The sequence below is a fragment of the Scomber japonicus genome, chromosome 18, assembly GCF_027409825.1.
Source record: "Scomber japonicus isolate fScoJap1 chromosome 18, fScoJap1.pri, whole genome shotgun sequence".
Classification (NCBI taxonomy): domain Eukaryota; kingdom Metazoa; phylum Chordata; class Actinopteri; order Scombriformes; family Scombridae; genus Scomber; species Scomber japonicus.
In genome coordinates, this window is record NC_070595.1 from 13,193,363 (window position 1) to 13,209,755 (window position 16,393).

General features: G+C 41.1%; 1 protein-coding gene across 1 annotated transcript in view; it reads right to left on the reverse strand.

Moving 5' to 3' along the window:
* Positions 1-435: 435 nt before the first annotated feature.
* Positions 436-16,393, reverse strand: part of mapk8ip3 (mitogen-activated protein kinase 8 interacting protein 3) — a 28,842-nt gene continuing 12,884 nt past the window's right edge. Inside the window, exons 11-32 of the mRNA XM_053338051.1 lie at positions 14,712-14,769; positions 14,352-14,504; positions 13,187-13,244; positions 12,758-12,909; positions 12,456-12,512; positions 12,152-12,322; positions 11,163-11,289; positions 9,842-9,892; positions 8,188-8,277; positions 7,898-8,053; positions 7,560-7,725; positions 7,172-7,369; positions 6,894-7,074; positions 6,632-6,751; positions 6,311-6,391; positions 6,113-6,180; positions 5,767-5,915; positions 5,494-5,665; positions 5,254-5,367; positions 3,473-3,637; positions 2,460-2,606; positions 436-1,619 (exon numbers count right to left, since the gene is read on the reverse strand). Of these exons, the coding sequence (XP_053194026.1) occupies positions 1,495-1,619; positions 2,460-2,606; positions 3,473-3,637; positions 5,254-5,367; positions 5,494-5,665; positions 5,767-5,915; positions 6,113-6,180; positions 6,311-6,391; positions 6,632-6,751; positions 6,894-7,074; positions 7,172-7,369; positions 7,560-7,725; positions 7,898-8,053; positions 8,188-8,277; positions 9,842-9,892; positions 11,163-11,289; positions 12,152-12,322; positions 12,456-12,512; positions 12,758-12,909; positions 13,187-13,244; positions 14,352-14,504; positions 14,712-14,769 (2,759 nt within the window). The 3' untranslated portion in view covers positions 436-1,494. The remainder of the gene's footprint in view (positions 1,620-2,459; positions 2,607-3,472; positions 3,638-5,253; positions 5,368-5,493; positions 5,666-5,766; positions 5,916-6,112; positions 6,181-6,310; positions 6,392-6,631; positions 6,752-6,893; positions 7,075-7,171; positions 7,370-7,559; positions 7,726-7,897; positions 8,054-8,187; positions 8,278-9,841; positions 9,893-11,162; positions 11,290-12,151; positions 12,323-12,455; positions 12,513-12,757; positions 12,910-13,186; positions 13,245-14,351; positions 14,505-14,711; positions 14,770-16,393) is intronic.

Genomic DNA, 16,393 nt, shown 5'->3' on the forward strand with positions numbered 1-16,393 from the left:
TTCAATTTCCTGCACCTTTTTCAAATTCAAATTCTCCAATGTTGTAACAGCAGATTATTGCACACACTTGGGACTACTTGAATGTATGGTTTGAAGTTTTAACAGCTTTCTCAGAGCATGGAGCTTTGGTTTTGGTTTTGTAATTTCATCATCTCAGGCTTTGGTTTCAAAATTTGAAATGAAACCTTTAATGCACTAATTTAAATGTGCTTTTGTGGTACGTGTGCTGTTGTCATTTTTCCAGCAACTAGCCAGTTTTGTCACATTCTTGCTTTTATAAAACATCATGATGCTGTATGGATTGACAGAAACAATAAATCATCTTGAAATGCTTTTTAAAATGTTGTTTACTCCGTTTCTGTGCTTTACTGAAGTGAGACGCACACACACACACACACAAACACACATGAGCTGTACTGTTTTTCAGCACACAAATATGTTTAATATTTAATCCACACAGATAGAGATCAATGCATGAATTTCCATACTGAACAAAGAGGATGGGCTTCAGCGTGTCTGGAGATTTACAATCATCCCTGTACACTTAATGACAACACACCACCACCGTGCACCTGCTCTACACCGAACCGTCCGATCAACAGCCAGTCAGATGAGGGAAATGAGCCGAACCCCTCGACACGTTAAGATCAACACCTTTCGACTGTGTTTCCTACAACCCTGTTTGCACGACTCCCAGCATTTAGACGTAATATCACCAGATATTTCCTGTCGTTTGAGGTCTGTCACCACGCACTGACGGCTTTCATCGGGGGAAGAAAATGAGCAAACGTGTCTTTAATGGTTACACTTCAAATAGAGGTGACTGCTAGGTGCAAAATATTTCAGGTGACAGCCAAAAAAAGCTCAGACGTCTGTGCTGAATTTTCATTTGTTACATGTCGGCTTAATCTTCACTTTCCCTCAAAATTTTAACCTTTATTATCTCGTTGCTGCACCTGCTTCTTTTTTTTTTAGGGTTTTTTTTTTGGTACAATTGGTGCATGTGGGGGCTCTGGTCTTTGCTTTAAGACAAAGTGGAGGCTTCACAGATGACAAACTAAATGGAGGAAGAGGAAGAGTAACTCTGGGGCAGATGCAGGACAATTAAGGTAAATATAGAAGGAGATACGGTGTGCTTACAGGGTGAATATAAGATCGATACAGAGGTGGGAGGTAGTTATGAGGCCGGGTTACAAGGCTCATGGAGATAGTTACAATGCCCTGGGTGGGACAGAAACAGGATGGCAGGCAGATTACAAGGTCAGAGGAGGTACTTACAAGGCATTAAAGTTACAAGGTGACGGGGGCAGGAGGGGGTATAATAGTTACAAGGGGACGATACACAGCTTGGAGGGTCGTTTTAGAGCCGAGGGTGAACTTTTACATGACCGGGGATAATTACAAGGTTTGTGTGGCTGGAAGCTTTTGGGGAGAGGAGATGTTTTTGTTTTTTTAAGGAGATGGGTGGGAGAAGCATTAAAGCAAATCCAGGTGTCACTCAGGTACGTAAGACACCTGCCAGACGATGATGTGGCTCCGCTCGGCTTTGCACAAAGCAGGTTTGATCTGTGGAACCACGGCGCTCTCTCCTTCCTCCGTCTCATCGTCCTCTCCATCGCCTGAGGAAAACAGATATGAATGAAAGCTTATTGTACTGGCAACACGTTAAAGAGTAATGCGGCAAAAAAGGAATTAATATCTATTCCTCTGTTTCCTCATTTATTTCTGTCTTTAACCAACATTTCAATATACAGGCATCAAAAGGTATAAAACATTATTAAACAGGACATAAAATAATGTATAGATGTTTAAAGAAAGGCTTTATATCACTTTCAAAAGCTAAAATGTAAAACATTTATATCGTATATAAAATTTAGAGATGATCACGATTTTGCTGCATGAATGGTGTGTGAAGTTAAAGCCATGGATAATTACCTCTCATTATTTTGTGAAAGGAGGGTCACACTCAGAAATGTATCCTTCACTTGATTTAACTGTTCATCTGTGACATGTATACTTGATATATGAGGAAAGGCCCCTAGTCTTTGAGTAAGCTATAAATCACAGGTGTAAGACAATAATCCACTCATTGTTTTGACCCCTTTGGATAATAATGTTAAATTCATGTATATAGTTCTCTGTGGGATTCAATAGTAAGATCCTGTAGTATTTTTTCTCCCTCTCTATTTCTTTCATATTTTCATTGTATTCACTTGTGTCTACAAATGTTCAACTCATGAATAGCAGCACTGGTACTGGTTGGTAATAATCTTGAAAACAAAGCCTCTACACAGAGTATTCGCTGCCCTCCAGAGGTTACCATAAAAGAAACACAACACTTTTTTGTTGTTATTTATTAATTTACTTATATTGTGTATCCCCAAAAAGAAACAATCCAGTATATTCATGTCACTGATGCATTACCAGGTGTGTGTGATGGTGCACGTGTGATTGCTTACCTATACGGAAGTCGATGTATCCCTCTCCTCCACTCAGCACCAACACGTTTTGAACACTCTGGGCCTCCGTCTCTGGGGGCGCTGTGGAGCCCTGCCCCTCTGATGGACTGTCCAGCACACTGCCGTTCAGGGTGGCCAGAACGTTACCTGCGTGACAGCGATTTAAATGCTCGTTATCATTTGATGTATTTCTTGTTATATATTTTAAAAATGTTGTTTTTAAATTAAGGGGTCGATTTCAGTCTGTCATTCAAGATCTGCTCTACATATTAAACTGCTGTGTCTATCTTTTGTCTGAGCCAGTTGTTAGACAAATCATAGTTATGAAGTGTTGATCTGAGAAACCTCCCTTTAGAGGAGTGTTGTTCAGTTTCAATCCAAGTTTAACTCTAGCTAGTTGAACTCTTGAACTTTTTTCTATCTGAGGGTTATTTACTGACTACTGACCTTTGGAGTCAACTGTAAATCTGTTAAGGCACCCTATTTTGACTGATCATGATGTGTCTGTGAGATCATCCTATAACCACAATGATCTGTTTGTAAGAAAGTATAACAGTTTGTGGATGTGTCCATTTAAGGACCTGACCTCACTTATGCAGAGGTACAGTATAAAGCTGTCTGGTTTGTGTTTGCAATCTTTAGAGAAAGAGCCGGCTGAACAACATGCTTTCCCTCAATAATACGAGATCATTCTGTACTTGACTTACAGTACATTTGTATGATTGTTACTGATTGTGTAATGAATAGTACAGTGTTTTAATGTCCCTGAGGAACATCTAATTGAATTTAGGCACACAGGTCAACAAGGACAGAATAACATTTAAATATCATTCATCTCATGATCCTAGTTGTTGACAGCTGTAGACATCCACTGGTAAACGTCTCACTATAGTCTGACGCACTGATCACCCTGTCAGCCTTAAAGTGTTGGTGGCAAATTCCAGTGTGTAAATTAAAGGTGGCTAATAAGAGGCAGTGAAGATTATCATCTGTTGGATCAGCTTGTTGCCTACCAGGCACAGAGACGAAGAACTTGACAGCATCACGGTGTCCATGGAAACAGAGCTGGGCCTGTGCCATGGAGCAGTAGGGGATGAAGCTGCCGCTGCTTTTCTCAGAGCCCTCATCACTGTACACATGGATCACTCCACCGGAGGATGTAGGAGAGACTTTATTGGCTGAAGGAAGTAGAGCCAAAGAGTGAGACACTAACCAACCAGCAATGTTTAGTTTAGAGAAACACAAGCAGATCACATTTGATAAGTGGAAATATTACCAAAAAACCCCAAAAAGAAAACAAAACAAACAAAAAACAACAACAAACAAAACATACTGCTAACACCCGCAACATACATGTACCCAGTGCCTACAGAGCAACAGAAAAATTAATTTCAAAAGATTTAAGACAGATAAAACACATCATCTGCATGCAATAAATCTGCTACACAAACATACTGTATCTCAGATGCAGTATGACAAAGATAAATAGCATGCAAAGCAACCGGTGAATGAACATACTGCTCATGATAAAAAGTGAAATAAACAAGACGTCCGCAGCGATGGTAGCAGCTCTGTTATGCTGAGTTGAGCTAAATGCTAAAATCAGCATGCTCACAATAACAATGTTAACATGCTGATGTTTAGCAAATGTTAACCATTAATACCATCTTGGCACAGCAAGTTAGCATGCTAACATTCGCAAATTAGCACAAACCACAAAGTTCTGCTGCGTCTAATGGGAATGTCGTTCATTTTTCAGGAATTTGTTCCTAGATTACCAAAGTTATCAGGCCTACATCTTAAAGGAAACATGAATGTGTGCACAAAATGTCATGAAAATCCGTCAAATGTACAAGAAATTAGCAAGAAGTCATCTTCTCAGGAACATGAAGTAGTTGTTGAGATATTTGTTGGTGGACGAAAGTGATGGACCAGACAGAGACTGCCATCCTTAGAGGCCTGACTGAATGTTGCATTTGTCTCTTTGTAGCATAAAGAAACAAGCAGCTGGTCTGCACAGTTTAGGGGGGCATGAGGGTTTGACTGGGTGAGGGCGGGCAAGAGGAGGGAGATCACAACAGCAGGAGGAAGGGAGCGCTCCCACTTACCCCTCAAACCCAGGAGCTGTCCCCGGTGAAGGACCACCGCTACAGGAGGCGGAAGAGGAGCAGGGTGAGAGGAGAGCAGAGGAGAAAGAGTACAGTAACAGTAATAGTTACGACAAAGACTGTCGGGAGGGAAAACAGAAAGTGGAAAAAGAAGACGGGGAGTTTGTGGGAAGAGGAGGGATTAAGCTGAAGAGGAACACAAATAAAAAGCGCTCCAGTGTGGGTTTTATGTGAGTCTGTGTGGGTGAAAAAACACCAGTAAAAATCACACAGTTTTGTTTTTTGATAGAAAACTGAAGACTCCTGACTCTCATTTTAGGCAACAAATGATGTTACTTTATATTTGATTTGATTATGAGGTTATTACAGTCATGTTCACTGCATTAGCTGAATTTCAGATAAAAAAATCTACATGCATGACTTATTTGCTTTGGGCTATAGGACTCCAAGACAAAATGTGCTTCTACACCTCCTCATAGTTTAGTCATAAGTCATAAGTGACCATATGGTGCTGCTGGATTCAGATCCACTTGCTTTTTTCAATATTCAGTTAACTAACATATAAAGAGACACAAAACAAACATAGGACCACAAAGTAACCTTCATGGTGGAGATACTAACACAGCCTTTGGATTTGAAATATTTTTGCGTATGTTTTCAGCTCTGAAACACTTAAGTTGACTCACTCTCTGTCAGTGGAATGGAGATGATCACACCGTTTCCGGTCCCTACCCACAGACGATTTCCACCGATCAGAAGAGCTGTGATTCGCACAAAAGAGAAGCCCAGCTTGCCAGTACCTGTGAATTACAAGCAGGTGTCAGTGGAGTGGAGCAACAGACTGAACGAGCTACTGATAAAGTCAACTGCAGCTGATTTTGTCTCTGAGAATGAGATCCCCCCCTTAAAATGAGACATAGCATCACCCAGCATCTTGCTGACGTATGGCTCAATATCCACATCCTGGAGGTGCTGGTGTGTATGTGCGTGGTAGAGTCGCAGGGTTGAGTCTAGCCGGATCGACACCCACACACCATCGCCGATCCACGCCAGCTGCCGCACCTGGCTCTCCCTGCGAGGGTGGGCGTCGAAGGACTTCTACAGAGAGGTGAAGAAAATCAACACAATATTATAAGAACATTACACTTCAAAGAAAATGGCTGAAAGAAAACATGATTTGACAGTGGTTCATGACTCACCTCAATCTGCATGCTCTTGGGCTGAATGACATGGATCTTGTTCTTGTAGCCGCACCACACTTTATCGTGGACCACAGCCATGCAGCGGATGGAGTGATGAGGGCGGCCGAGGTCCATGAGGTGGTAGTTAGACAAATCCCACTGGCCATCTGCATAAGAACACAAATGTAAAGACATATTTTAGTGATTTCCAGTTGCATAAAACTGAGTTTCTGCAGGCTTGAGAAAAGTTGCCCTTTGATTAATTCAAGAATGAATGATGAGACAAAAATAATTGCAGCTTCTCTTAGTGAAATCACTAAATATGAAATGGAGCTCTGTTTAAAATATTTAAAATGCCAAATACCCTCTGATCTGTGGAATATGGCAAGAGTCCCATCAGCGAGGGCAACTAGCACACGACCCTTCACATGCCTGAAATGAGAAAGAAAACAGAGACTTTTGGAGACACAGAGATTTGGAGAAACACTTTCTGTTTCATAACGTTTGCCTAAAGATACACAGAACTGTCACAGAGAAGGACATGCAGTAATGGGTTTCTTACACCAGACTGAGCACTGAGTCTTTGAGTTTGATGGAGTGGAGACATTTCTTCCAGTTTCCAACTGCTGAGTGGACATAAAGCCTTGAGAGGAAAAAGAGTCAAGTTACTCCAAAATCAACACAAACTGCATGTAGAGTTCATCAGAGACACGTCATCTTGTGTTATGTGTGTACTACAGTTGTGTAGCTTTTACTTGTATCAAAAATAATGTGTCTATTATGGCAGTACTGATTTAATACAGGGTAAAGAAATTACTGTGGTATGTTTTTGGTAGATGTGGGGACTATGGGGCCTCAGCAGGAGTTCAGCTGATGGACTCACCAGCCGTTCTGGGCCCCGAGCCACATGGTGGGGGCCACGCTTGTGTAGTTTTTGGCCTCTTCGCCTCCATCCTCCGTCTCTGGTGGCACAGACGTTTCCTCTTTGGACTGACCTGTGCCCCTGTGAGGACAGACAGCAGGCACATTTCTTTTCTAGTTTCAAGGTGGATAACCCGTTTTAAGTTTTATGCCTTATAAAATGATCATTTTATGTTTTATTCAAGACATTCATGACTACCGACTTTACATGGAAAGAGTTTGACCTGTCAGAGGTGTCTGCTGAACGAGACGGGGGATCAGTGAAGACGTGCTCAGTGAACGGACCCGGAGGTCCAGATCCCATTGTGTGGCTGGCCGTCGACTCTGGAACCTCGGTGGCCTCGGTGGCTTCCTCAGCCGACTGGGCGGGGTGAATCTTTCCATTCATAGGGGGTGCAGCAGGGGCTGAAGCACAACACCAATGAAACAAATGCAAAAAACGACATTGATACTTTTCTCACCTTTCTATGTTAACACAAAGGAGCATTTACGACGTGCCCACCTTGTCCTTTGTCCATTATGGGAGTGTCAGTGCGTGAGGAGCAATTGCTACGAGCAACACTGCAGTTAGTGGCGCAGCCCACTAGCGTGATACCAGCCAACATGCCCTCCACACTGCCGGTGTCCTCACCTCCTCCTGCACCTCCATCACCTGGATCCAACACAATCTCTCCTGCTGGATAGTCACTCTCACTGGCAGCTGGATACAAACACACAAACATGGACACATGTCAACACACCGCAGCTAAATTTTTCTTTTTAGTACAAAATATAGCTCTCCAAGAAATCAGCATTTTTGCAACAATGCAATCAAATACAGTATACAAAAAAGTCAAATCTATCATGATGACAGACGCAAAAGGCTTTAAAACGAGCACTTCCTGTCTCACCTGGCACACTGGATATGCAGAGCACATGAGCGTTGCAGACGTTGAACTGGTCGACCAGTGAGCCTGGCTGGTTGGCGTCGATGATGACCACCTTGCTGGCAGAATGGGTGCTGGTAAGGATCCACACTCGGCTGCTCATGGTGTCTGTTTCCTGGAGCTCCTTCGACTGGTTGAGTTGAGGAGGGAGAGGGGAGTAATGCCGTGATTAATTAGTGGGAAAACTATTTGCTCCATATTTCACTTTTTTACTGAACCACACTTTGGTAGAAATGAAATGAGTAATTGTCTTAAAATCGGAATGGGTGTCAGTCATGTTGAATGAGTAATTGCTGAACTACCTTCCTCTTCTCTGGGGAGTTGTGGCTGTTCTTCTTGTCACCTCCCTCTTCCTCAGCATGCAGGGGGTCGCCATTGCCTGACACTGCCTTGGCTGGTACCGACTCCTGGCTGATGGCCCTCCATCCTGCTAGGTCCACTCCGGCTGCACACCACAGCTAAAGCAAGTGCAAACACACACACACACACACACACACACACACACACACACACACACACACACACACACACAATTTAATAAGATGTAACTGGTCAGAGATTTAAGTCGTCCTTTGTCCCCTGAATTCCTCACCTTTCTGTTGGGGTCCTTCTCCACCAGAGGGCGACAATACACCGGGACGGGAACATTCTTCATGCGGTTGTCCTCTTTCTCATTGGTGGTCTAAAATCACAGGTTATAAGTGGTTAGTAGGAGACAAAGCAAGTCATGAATTATTGTCTGGTTCTCTCAAAACATATCCAACGTTACTGGACACTAATGGAAAATGTTTGTGTATGTACTGTATACATGTACAGTACATATACAGCAGGCACTAAAGGAAAACTCCACTGATATCACCAATTTGTAGCGTTAACTGCATTTCAGAGGTTATTTCATATCAACTGCTGTAGTCACATTCTTTCAGTCTATTTTCTTCTACAGTTCTTCTACAGATGACTCATATTTTTCCAGGATGCCACTGGACCATCCCAGGAGAAAGTGTTTGAACTTCTACATCATACATGAGGATGAATAGCATAAAACTGGAGCTTTTCCAGTTGAGAATAATTGAGTCGCACTACTTACTCAAAGCCTAACATGTCTGTAGGAAGTTGTATCAGAGATTAAATTGCTATCTTTGTCTCTTCTATGATGGATTTATCATTTACATATCAGTGCAAAATAATGCATTTAGAAAGAATCCACCAAAATATGATCTTAATGCCTATTTTATGCTATACTGATGTTATTCTGTTGACAGAAATAACAAAAATACACCAACAAAAACGGCTCCATATAATTCTTTACTTTGATGCCATGTGGTGGTACCTGCATGGGCTGGAAGCTATTACATCTACACAAACTAAAAACTTCTTCTGTCAGAATAATTTCTAAAATGCTATACAAATTCTGAACTCAGCAACTAAAAGGTATTTAAGAGTGGATTTTTCCTTTAAAAGAACACTAAGATCAAAGCAGGAGTTAGGTGATGAAGACATCAGTGTGTTAAAGGGAAACTTTGGTATTTTCTCAACCTGGACCCTGTTTTCCCATCATTTTAGCTGACAAGCACTTTTAGTGAACGTATATTGATGGTACACTATTGCCCTGTCAGATTACATTGCAGCCTGTTTCACAGCTGCTGGCTGCACTGCTCTTGCTCAATGCTGGATCAATTAAAAAAAATGTTGTCTCCATTAGTCCCATAGGCACAAAATTTGGGAAAATAAAGTCCCAGTTGAAAAATACCGACATTTCCCTTTAAGTCGGGCAGGTTGAGTCAGACAGAGGTTAAAGGTTTAAACAACAACATTGTCAGAGAGAGAAAAAATCAGTTGAAGTCAACTCCACAAAGACAGGAGTTTGTTAGAGGACAGACTCAAAGTGTGTGTGTGTACAGTGTATGTGTGTGATTACTTTGAGTTTATGAAACACAGTCACATCATGCCTCAAAATACAAAGATCCCCTTGATTTTCATGCATTTCTAGAGTGACTTTTGATGGCAAAGTTGTATTTGGAGGGATAATACATTGTTGGGGTCTTTTTAAAACATTCACATGGACTCATCACTGCCTCAGTTTGCAGTACAGAAAAATCATCTGGTTTATTCTTTGGTTTGCCTGTCTGTATTTCCAGGTTATTAGTCATCTGCTGCTACCTAGGGGTCAAACCTTTAGTGGGAAGGTTAAAGGGGGTGGAGAAATCTGTAGAGGTGCATGCTGGGACTCTGTCGGTCTCACTTGCCTGTGTTCTCTTCAGCGGGCTGTCCTGAGCGCTGTCCGTCTGACCACCAGTCTGTGGGAGACCAAAGTTAGAGCCACCTGCCTACCAACACACTGCCCTCTGGCCTTCGAGCTGTTTCTGTAACATTTGCTAAAGTCTAGTGTCCAGCTGTTTGTTGTGTCTTCTATAAGAAGCCATGGGTCAACATTGGCAGGGAAGACAGGAAGTACTGAGAGATGAACTAAAACATTTTCTAGTTTTAGTTGTTTCATAAAATTTGTGGACAATGAGAAAAAGAATAACTGCAGCCTTTTCCTTTCATTTTCTTTCTGTTGGGAGTTTCAGCTGATGAAGTAGTTGTTATGTTTATGTTGCATTGCTTACACTCTTCTGAAGTATATCATAGATTTTACTTGTATTATTTTATTCACAAGATTATCAACTTATAAAGAAGTTTTTCTTCTTTTCTTGAATAGATGGAAGCTAATTTCTTCACTTGTAAGGTAGGAAATCCTTCAAACATGTTGCTATTATGATTTGACTTGGAAGATGGACTAAAAGATACAAATGATCAGCATGGGCCACGATCCTTTAAACTGGACCTTACATTGGACAAATCACCTGGCAGATACAGTCTTATTGATCTAATTCTGTTCGTCTGTCCGTACGTGCTGGGATGTACCAGTCTGAGCTGATAGGAATGCTGCTGACCCTGATCAGTTTCAGCTGTCATATAAATCAATTAATATTGACTTGGGATAACATTTAAGAAGCTCACTAAATACAATTCACAAGAGTCTTCTCACAATATGAATGACAGGAGAAAAGAAAAAGTCACAAACATCACACGTCTTAGAAGAAGCAGCTCACAGGGACGATGGCTTGTTACTAGTTGGAATAATACTTAATCCTCTTCACTCCAACATGTAGGGATTAAAGTTAAAAACAGGGTTTTTTGAGCTCAGATAAGAGCAAGCTTTTGAGCTTCATTAAATAATGTCAAAGCCTATTTTCATACATCACTTTTTGTGGGTCTGAAACAACTCTTCATGAAAAATTCAAGATTGTAAATGTGTAGAAAAGATTTGGGGTCCTGCTTTTGGGTGTTAAAGCAGCGTTTAATATTTGTACTTGTAACTTCAATGAATGGGTGCATGTGTAACTTTAATGTCACAGTTTTCAGTTTTAAATCTGTTTGAATTGAATAGGTTTGCACCTCCCTGGCTGTAAGTAAAGTATATACAGGTTTTTCACTCCATGAAAACTGAGTTGTTGGTGAGTTTAAGATGTACATGTGGAGGCCCAGACGGGTCTCTGACCACGTGAGCCATGTGTTGCGTACCTGTTTAAAGCGAGACGGCACGCTCCAGCCACAGGCCTGCATGATACCATCATCGCGGCGCATGTGCTCTCGGACCTGCCGGTACTGTTCACGCCGCTGCTCTCGGCGGGCCAACAGTGCCGAGTCACTGAGGAGAGACGCAACACCGTTACTCGCCAGTCTGAAAGCAACGGGGAGGGAGGGAGTGAAGAGAGAAAAAAGCGAAGCGTTAGCAGCCTGGCCAGCCAGCAGCAAGAGATAGAGAGAGATGAAAAGATGGAGAGGAGAGGAAGAAAATAAAGCAATAGCAGTGGAGTTACAAGCACTCCTTAAACTAAGCTTTATTTTGGCTCAAGCTAGACTAATTTTTAAGTGGAAGATTCTTCATATTTAGCATTTGTGCCTGCAAAGAAATAAAAGAGAAAAAAAATGGAAGAAAATGTGAGTGATGTTTCTGTGGCCAAAGACAAACTGAGACAATATGAGAATTCAAACTGTGTCATTCAATCACACTTTACACTCAAAATAGGCAGTTTAAAGAAATGTTTAACCATGTTTGAGGTCACATTCACTCTTATGACCTAAAACTAACTGAAATAAAATGACTATTTAAGTTGTATTATTAAACAGAACCTCATCTTTTTGAATCACAAAAATCAGAAAAAAGCTTGTACTCTAACTCCAGATTTATGTGGACTGATGTGTTTTCTGTATTCTTCTCTTTCTACAGTCCTGTTCAGAATATTCTCCCTATTTACGCATGAAAAGATTCTTCTGAAAGGGATCTGAAGGCACTGACAAGCAATACCAGGTGAGAACGGTGTGAGAATTCAAATAGACTTCAACACTTCACTGCATGTTGATTATTTGAGAACCGGCTGGAAGCTTTCTACTCTCCGAGCTGGCACAAGCAAGCAAGCAATCGGATGTTCAGACCGAAGCAAGAGTGGGAGGCAGATAAGGTAAGAGGGTTAGTGTGAAGTGAAGATATGCTGCTGGTTTCTGCTCACTCTTCGGGGAAGAACTCCAGTGTGCGGTTGGAGGTGGAGATCTGACACATGGTGTGGCTGCGTCGCTGAGAGAAACCAGCCGGTGATGGAGACTTGTAGTGGATGTTGACGCTGTAGTATGGCCGCTTGACAGGCGGAGGGCTGGATGATGTGCTGAAGAGACGTGCAAAGCTGGTGGATGCAGAGAGAGAGAGAGAGGAGGAGGAGAGGTTTTTACTTTTGAATGTTGTGTTTTACCATTTTGTTTATCAGTGTGTTTCTGGTTGTTCGGCAATAAATAAGTTTATTAAAAGCAGAATCTCACAACTGCCAGATGGTGGACTTCTTCTTCTCCTGGATCTGAGGACCCTCCCGGGACGCCCTGAGAAGAGAGAGAGGTGTGAGTCAAATGAAAGTAATAGTAAACTACAAACAAGGGTATTACTTCTACAGTTCAGTGTATTATCATGAATTTTGATGCTGAATGTGTCCGCTGTAAAGAAAAATAACCTTTTTAAAGGTGTAGTATAGACAAATTATTAAGTTTACTATGCTGAGTTTAAACATTGAAACCCTCGCTTCCTGAGGTCATCCACGTTCTTCATCACTGCATCTCTGCTTGTCTACCTGATCATCTCAGTCCACCGTACGGCCTCCTGCAGCTCCATCAGCCTCTCTTTGTACTGGTTCCTCTCCATCAGGACACGGGCCATCTCCACCCGAGTGAACCGCCGCCGCTGGGTCATTGTCATGTCACCATCCTGCATGGGTGATGAAAACTGGACACATAGAAAATAGACATTTCAGGCAGAGTATTTACAGTATAGTAATGTCATGTTTTATTGTTTTACTAAAAATTAACTGCTAAATTATAAGCAGGAAACTCATTTTATCAACTTATTCATGGTTTGTCTGATATTTTACTACAGTGTGACATTCAACATTTCTGAAGAAAACACACCAACCTGCAAAAATAAAGCCATCTTCATCACACATGCAAACTGATTCCAAGTAAAGGAGGAATAACGGAGATGGTACAGTAGCGGTTTTACTCACATCATCAGGTCCTTCATCCTTGGAGTCCCGAGACGATCCGAGAGCCTCTGCTCTTAACCTGCAGCTCCCAAAATAAAAACACACTTAAAAATCTGCCAAACAGGCGGGATAGAAAGAGAAGCCACATGCATGTTGGTATTGAGCCTGGAGGTCCTTGTTTTGATGTGGCTTCTGGAGCTACTGTGGGCTAAATGTGCCCTAAATGTTTGGACATAACCTACTGGTACTGTTTGAGTTCACAGTGTTGCCTATACATTCACACATTCTTACAGAGTTCAGTACAGAGTTCTGCAGGGTGTCAGGGTGTTTTATTGTTTTTATTGTTACATAGGAACTAGGCTTTGATTATGCTCCAGTCCAGTCATGACTCTCTTGGAAAAAAATCCTAATGTCTGTGCAATAAAGACAAATAAATATATCAAGAAACAAGAATAACACCCTAAGTTATCCTGGATAAGTGTTGGAACAGCTTCACAGTGTCTGGTTTTCGATGCTCTCCATTTACGATCCACAAATTTACTGCCATCCATTTCCTTCTGAGAGTCTCTGACTTTAAACTGTCTCATTTTTCATAGTCTCCAAAGTGTGTCCACAGCACTTTGAGATTTATGTGAAGTAAAAAATGTTTTTGCGAGTTTTCCAGATCAGCAATTTATGGCAGCAAATGTACCAAATCAGCTGTAACTATAAGTCAAAGTCATCTTTATATTTGCTCAAATGTGATACTTAGGCCTACATACTGTATGCTGGATACACTCTGCACTGATTTTCAAGAGTTTAAGAAGCACATTTTAACTGCAGAGTAAGTAAACAACATCAATTATATGGTGAATTTGCTATATGCACAGACACTAATGAAACTGAGGAAATGAGTGAAAGAAGTATTATTATTACAGTGAGCTCCTTTAAGATATATTCTTCTAAGATTAGAGAACAAGACAGAAAAAGATCTGTATTCATATGTTTTGTCCTCTGGTGCTCATACTTGTACACCACTGACAGTTATCAAAGACTATCATGTTACTCCTATTCTGTGTCTGTTGCTAGGATGTATTCATTAGTTTAGTCACGTAGGGTCACTATGGTACGGTATGAATTACAGGGCAATAGTTACTTGATGTATTGTTTTCTACCTGCTGTGTTTATTATATTATGTTATTTTCACCTCTTCAGTTCTTCCTCTAGCTCCTTCACTCTGGCGTCCACCTTGTTCTTGGACTGCCTCACCGCCTCTAGCTCCTCCTTCAGCACCTCCTGCTCTCCTGACAGTTCGTCCACTTTGGCAATAAGGTCGTTTTTCACAATGTTGAGAGCATTTCTGTCAAGTAAAGAGCAGAAAGGAGAGGAAGTTAAGAGATGAAAATCAAATCTAAGAAACTCTAAGTTGGGTTTGTTGAACATAATGAATCAACCATTGGATTGTCTCACATATTTGAGTTCCTATTAGACCCACTAGAATACTTTTTTTCCCTAAGGATGAAGATCAGCACCACACAAACACTCTCATCTTCTCCGTGTCTCTTACTTGGTCTCTAGGAGCTGTTTGTTCTCTGTCAGCAGGTTCTCCACCTCCTTGCCCATCCCTGAAACAGTCACATTCATGTCTATGTTATTTATCACACACAATACACACTATCCAATCAATCTATTGATCTGCAAGCAGAAGGCATTTCCCAGCAAGTTGTGGTGTTGCTGCCTTTTAGACCTGATATAGGTCAAATGTTGGGCAACCTCACAAAAAGCAAAAGGTTTAATAATCTAATACAATTTAAATTAATTGGCAGATTATTGATTAAAGCTCTTGTATTAACAAGGAGACAAAATCAGTATGAAAAGGAACACTTCTTGTTAAATGAGTGAGCATTTTTTTCTTTTTACTGGCAGACAGATGGACAGCTGTGACAAGTCTTAGAAGGTCTTAGGTTTTTACAGCATTTACATTAACATTACTGTGCAGTTACTGACCGCTGGTGAGAAACACTTATGATGGACAAACAAATTTAGAAATTCAGTTGTGGTCAACCTGTTCATTTTGTTATTAGGTCTTCTGTTAATGTCAGACATTAATTCTGTATTGTCATGTGCAAGCAGCAAGCACTGTGCAACATAAGCCAAGCACGCACAAAATTTAAAGCAGAAATTTCAAGACTGACAGAAAATTCTGGAAATGAGAACAGAAAAACAACAAGCAAAACAAAAACAAGAAAAAAACAATACAAACAATAAACCCAAAAAGCCAACAAGAGGTTCATATAATATAAAAGGCCGGTTGGGGTTTGTATTGTATGCACAGATCACGCAATTCTGCAAAGTTCAGGCGGTAGTTTGTGCTCTGGCTGCAGAGGCAGACAAATAAGAGTTTTAACCACACTGGTCTAGATAACAAACCAGTGACACCTGACACCTAACATTTAACGTTTATTTGTGGTGAATTGTTCAGCCTGAAACTATATTTTTTGTTGAACACTTATCTGTAAAAAATTGTTATGCTTCAACGCTCAGCTAGTTATCATTTTAAAAAGCGGAGCTACGTCTCACAACAGCACTGTCTAACTGAAATCATCTGACTGGAACAAATCCATTATCAAAGCCACCTGAGCTTGTTTATCCAGACATGATTTTTTTTCTTGATTCGAGGTTCAACACTGCCTCTGTATCTGTATCCTTAGACTCATTTTGATGTTGATTCATGGTCACCACCACTGGCCAGATGTTTTCTAAACGGCCCTTTGCAGGAGTTTTTTATTGAAGGAAAAAGAAAAAACTCAATATGTGAGATGCAAAGGGTGGCAACAAATAGAAATATAAATCCACACAAAAAAGGAACCTGAAGGAAAAGCTAGAGGACAGGGAATGATATAACAAGCAAATGTGAGCAGAAAGATGAGCACAGTGATTCTGAAGGCAAGGGCGCCTTACCGAAGAAATCATCACGGACTGGAGGCAAAAGAAGAAGAAGAATGGGAGAGGAGAGAGGGAGGAGATGGAAAGAGGAAGCGTAGAGGAAGAAAAAGAGGAGAGAGAGGGTGCTAATAAGCATTTATCAAATTTGGATTTGAAGAAGAGCAGCAGGGACGAAAGGACACAAAATGGATTATCTGGCCCTCACACTGAAATAAGGTCAAGCAAGTGAATATTTATAAGACAGTCTATTCAGATATCATCAAATTCATTTTAAAGTCCCAGTGAAAAAGCATTATTAAGATC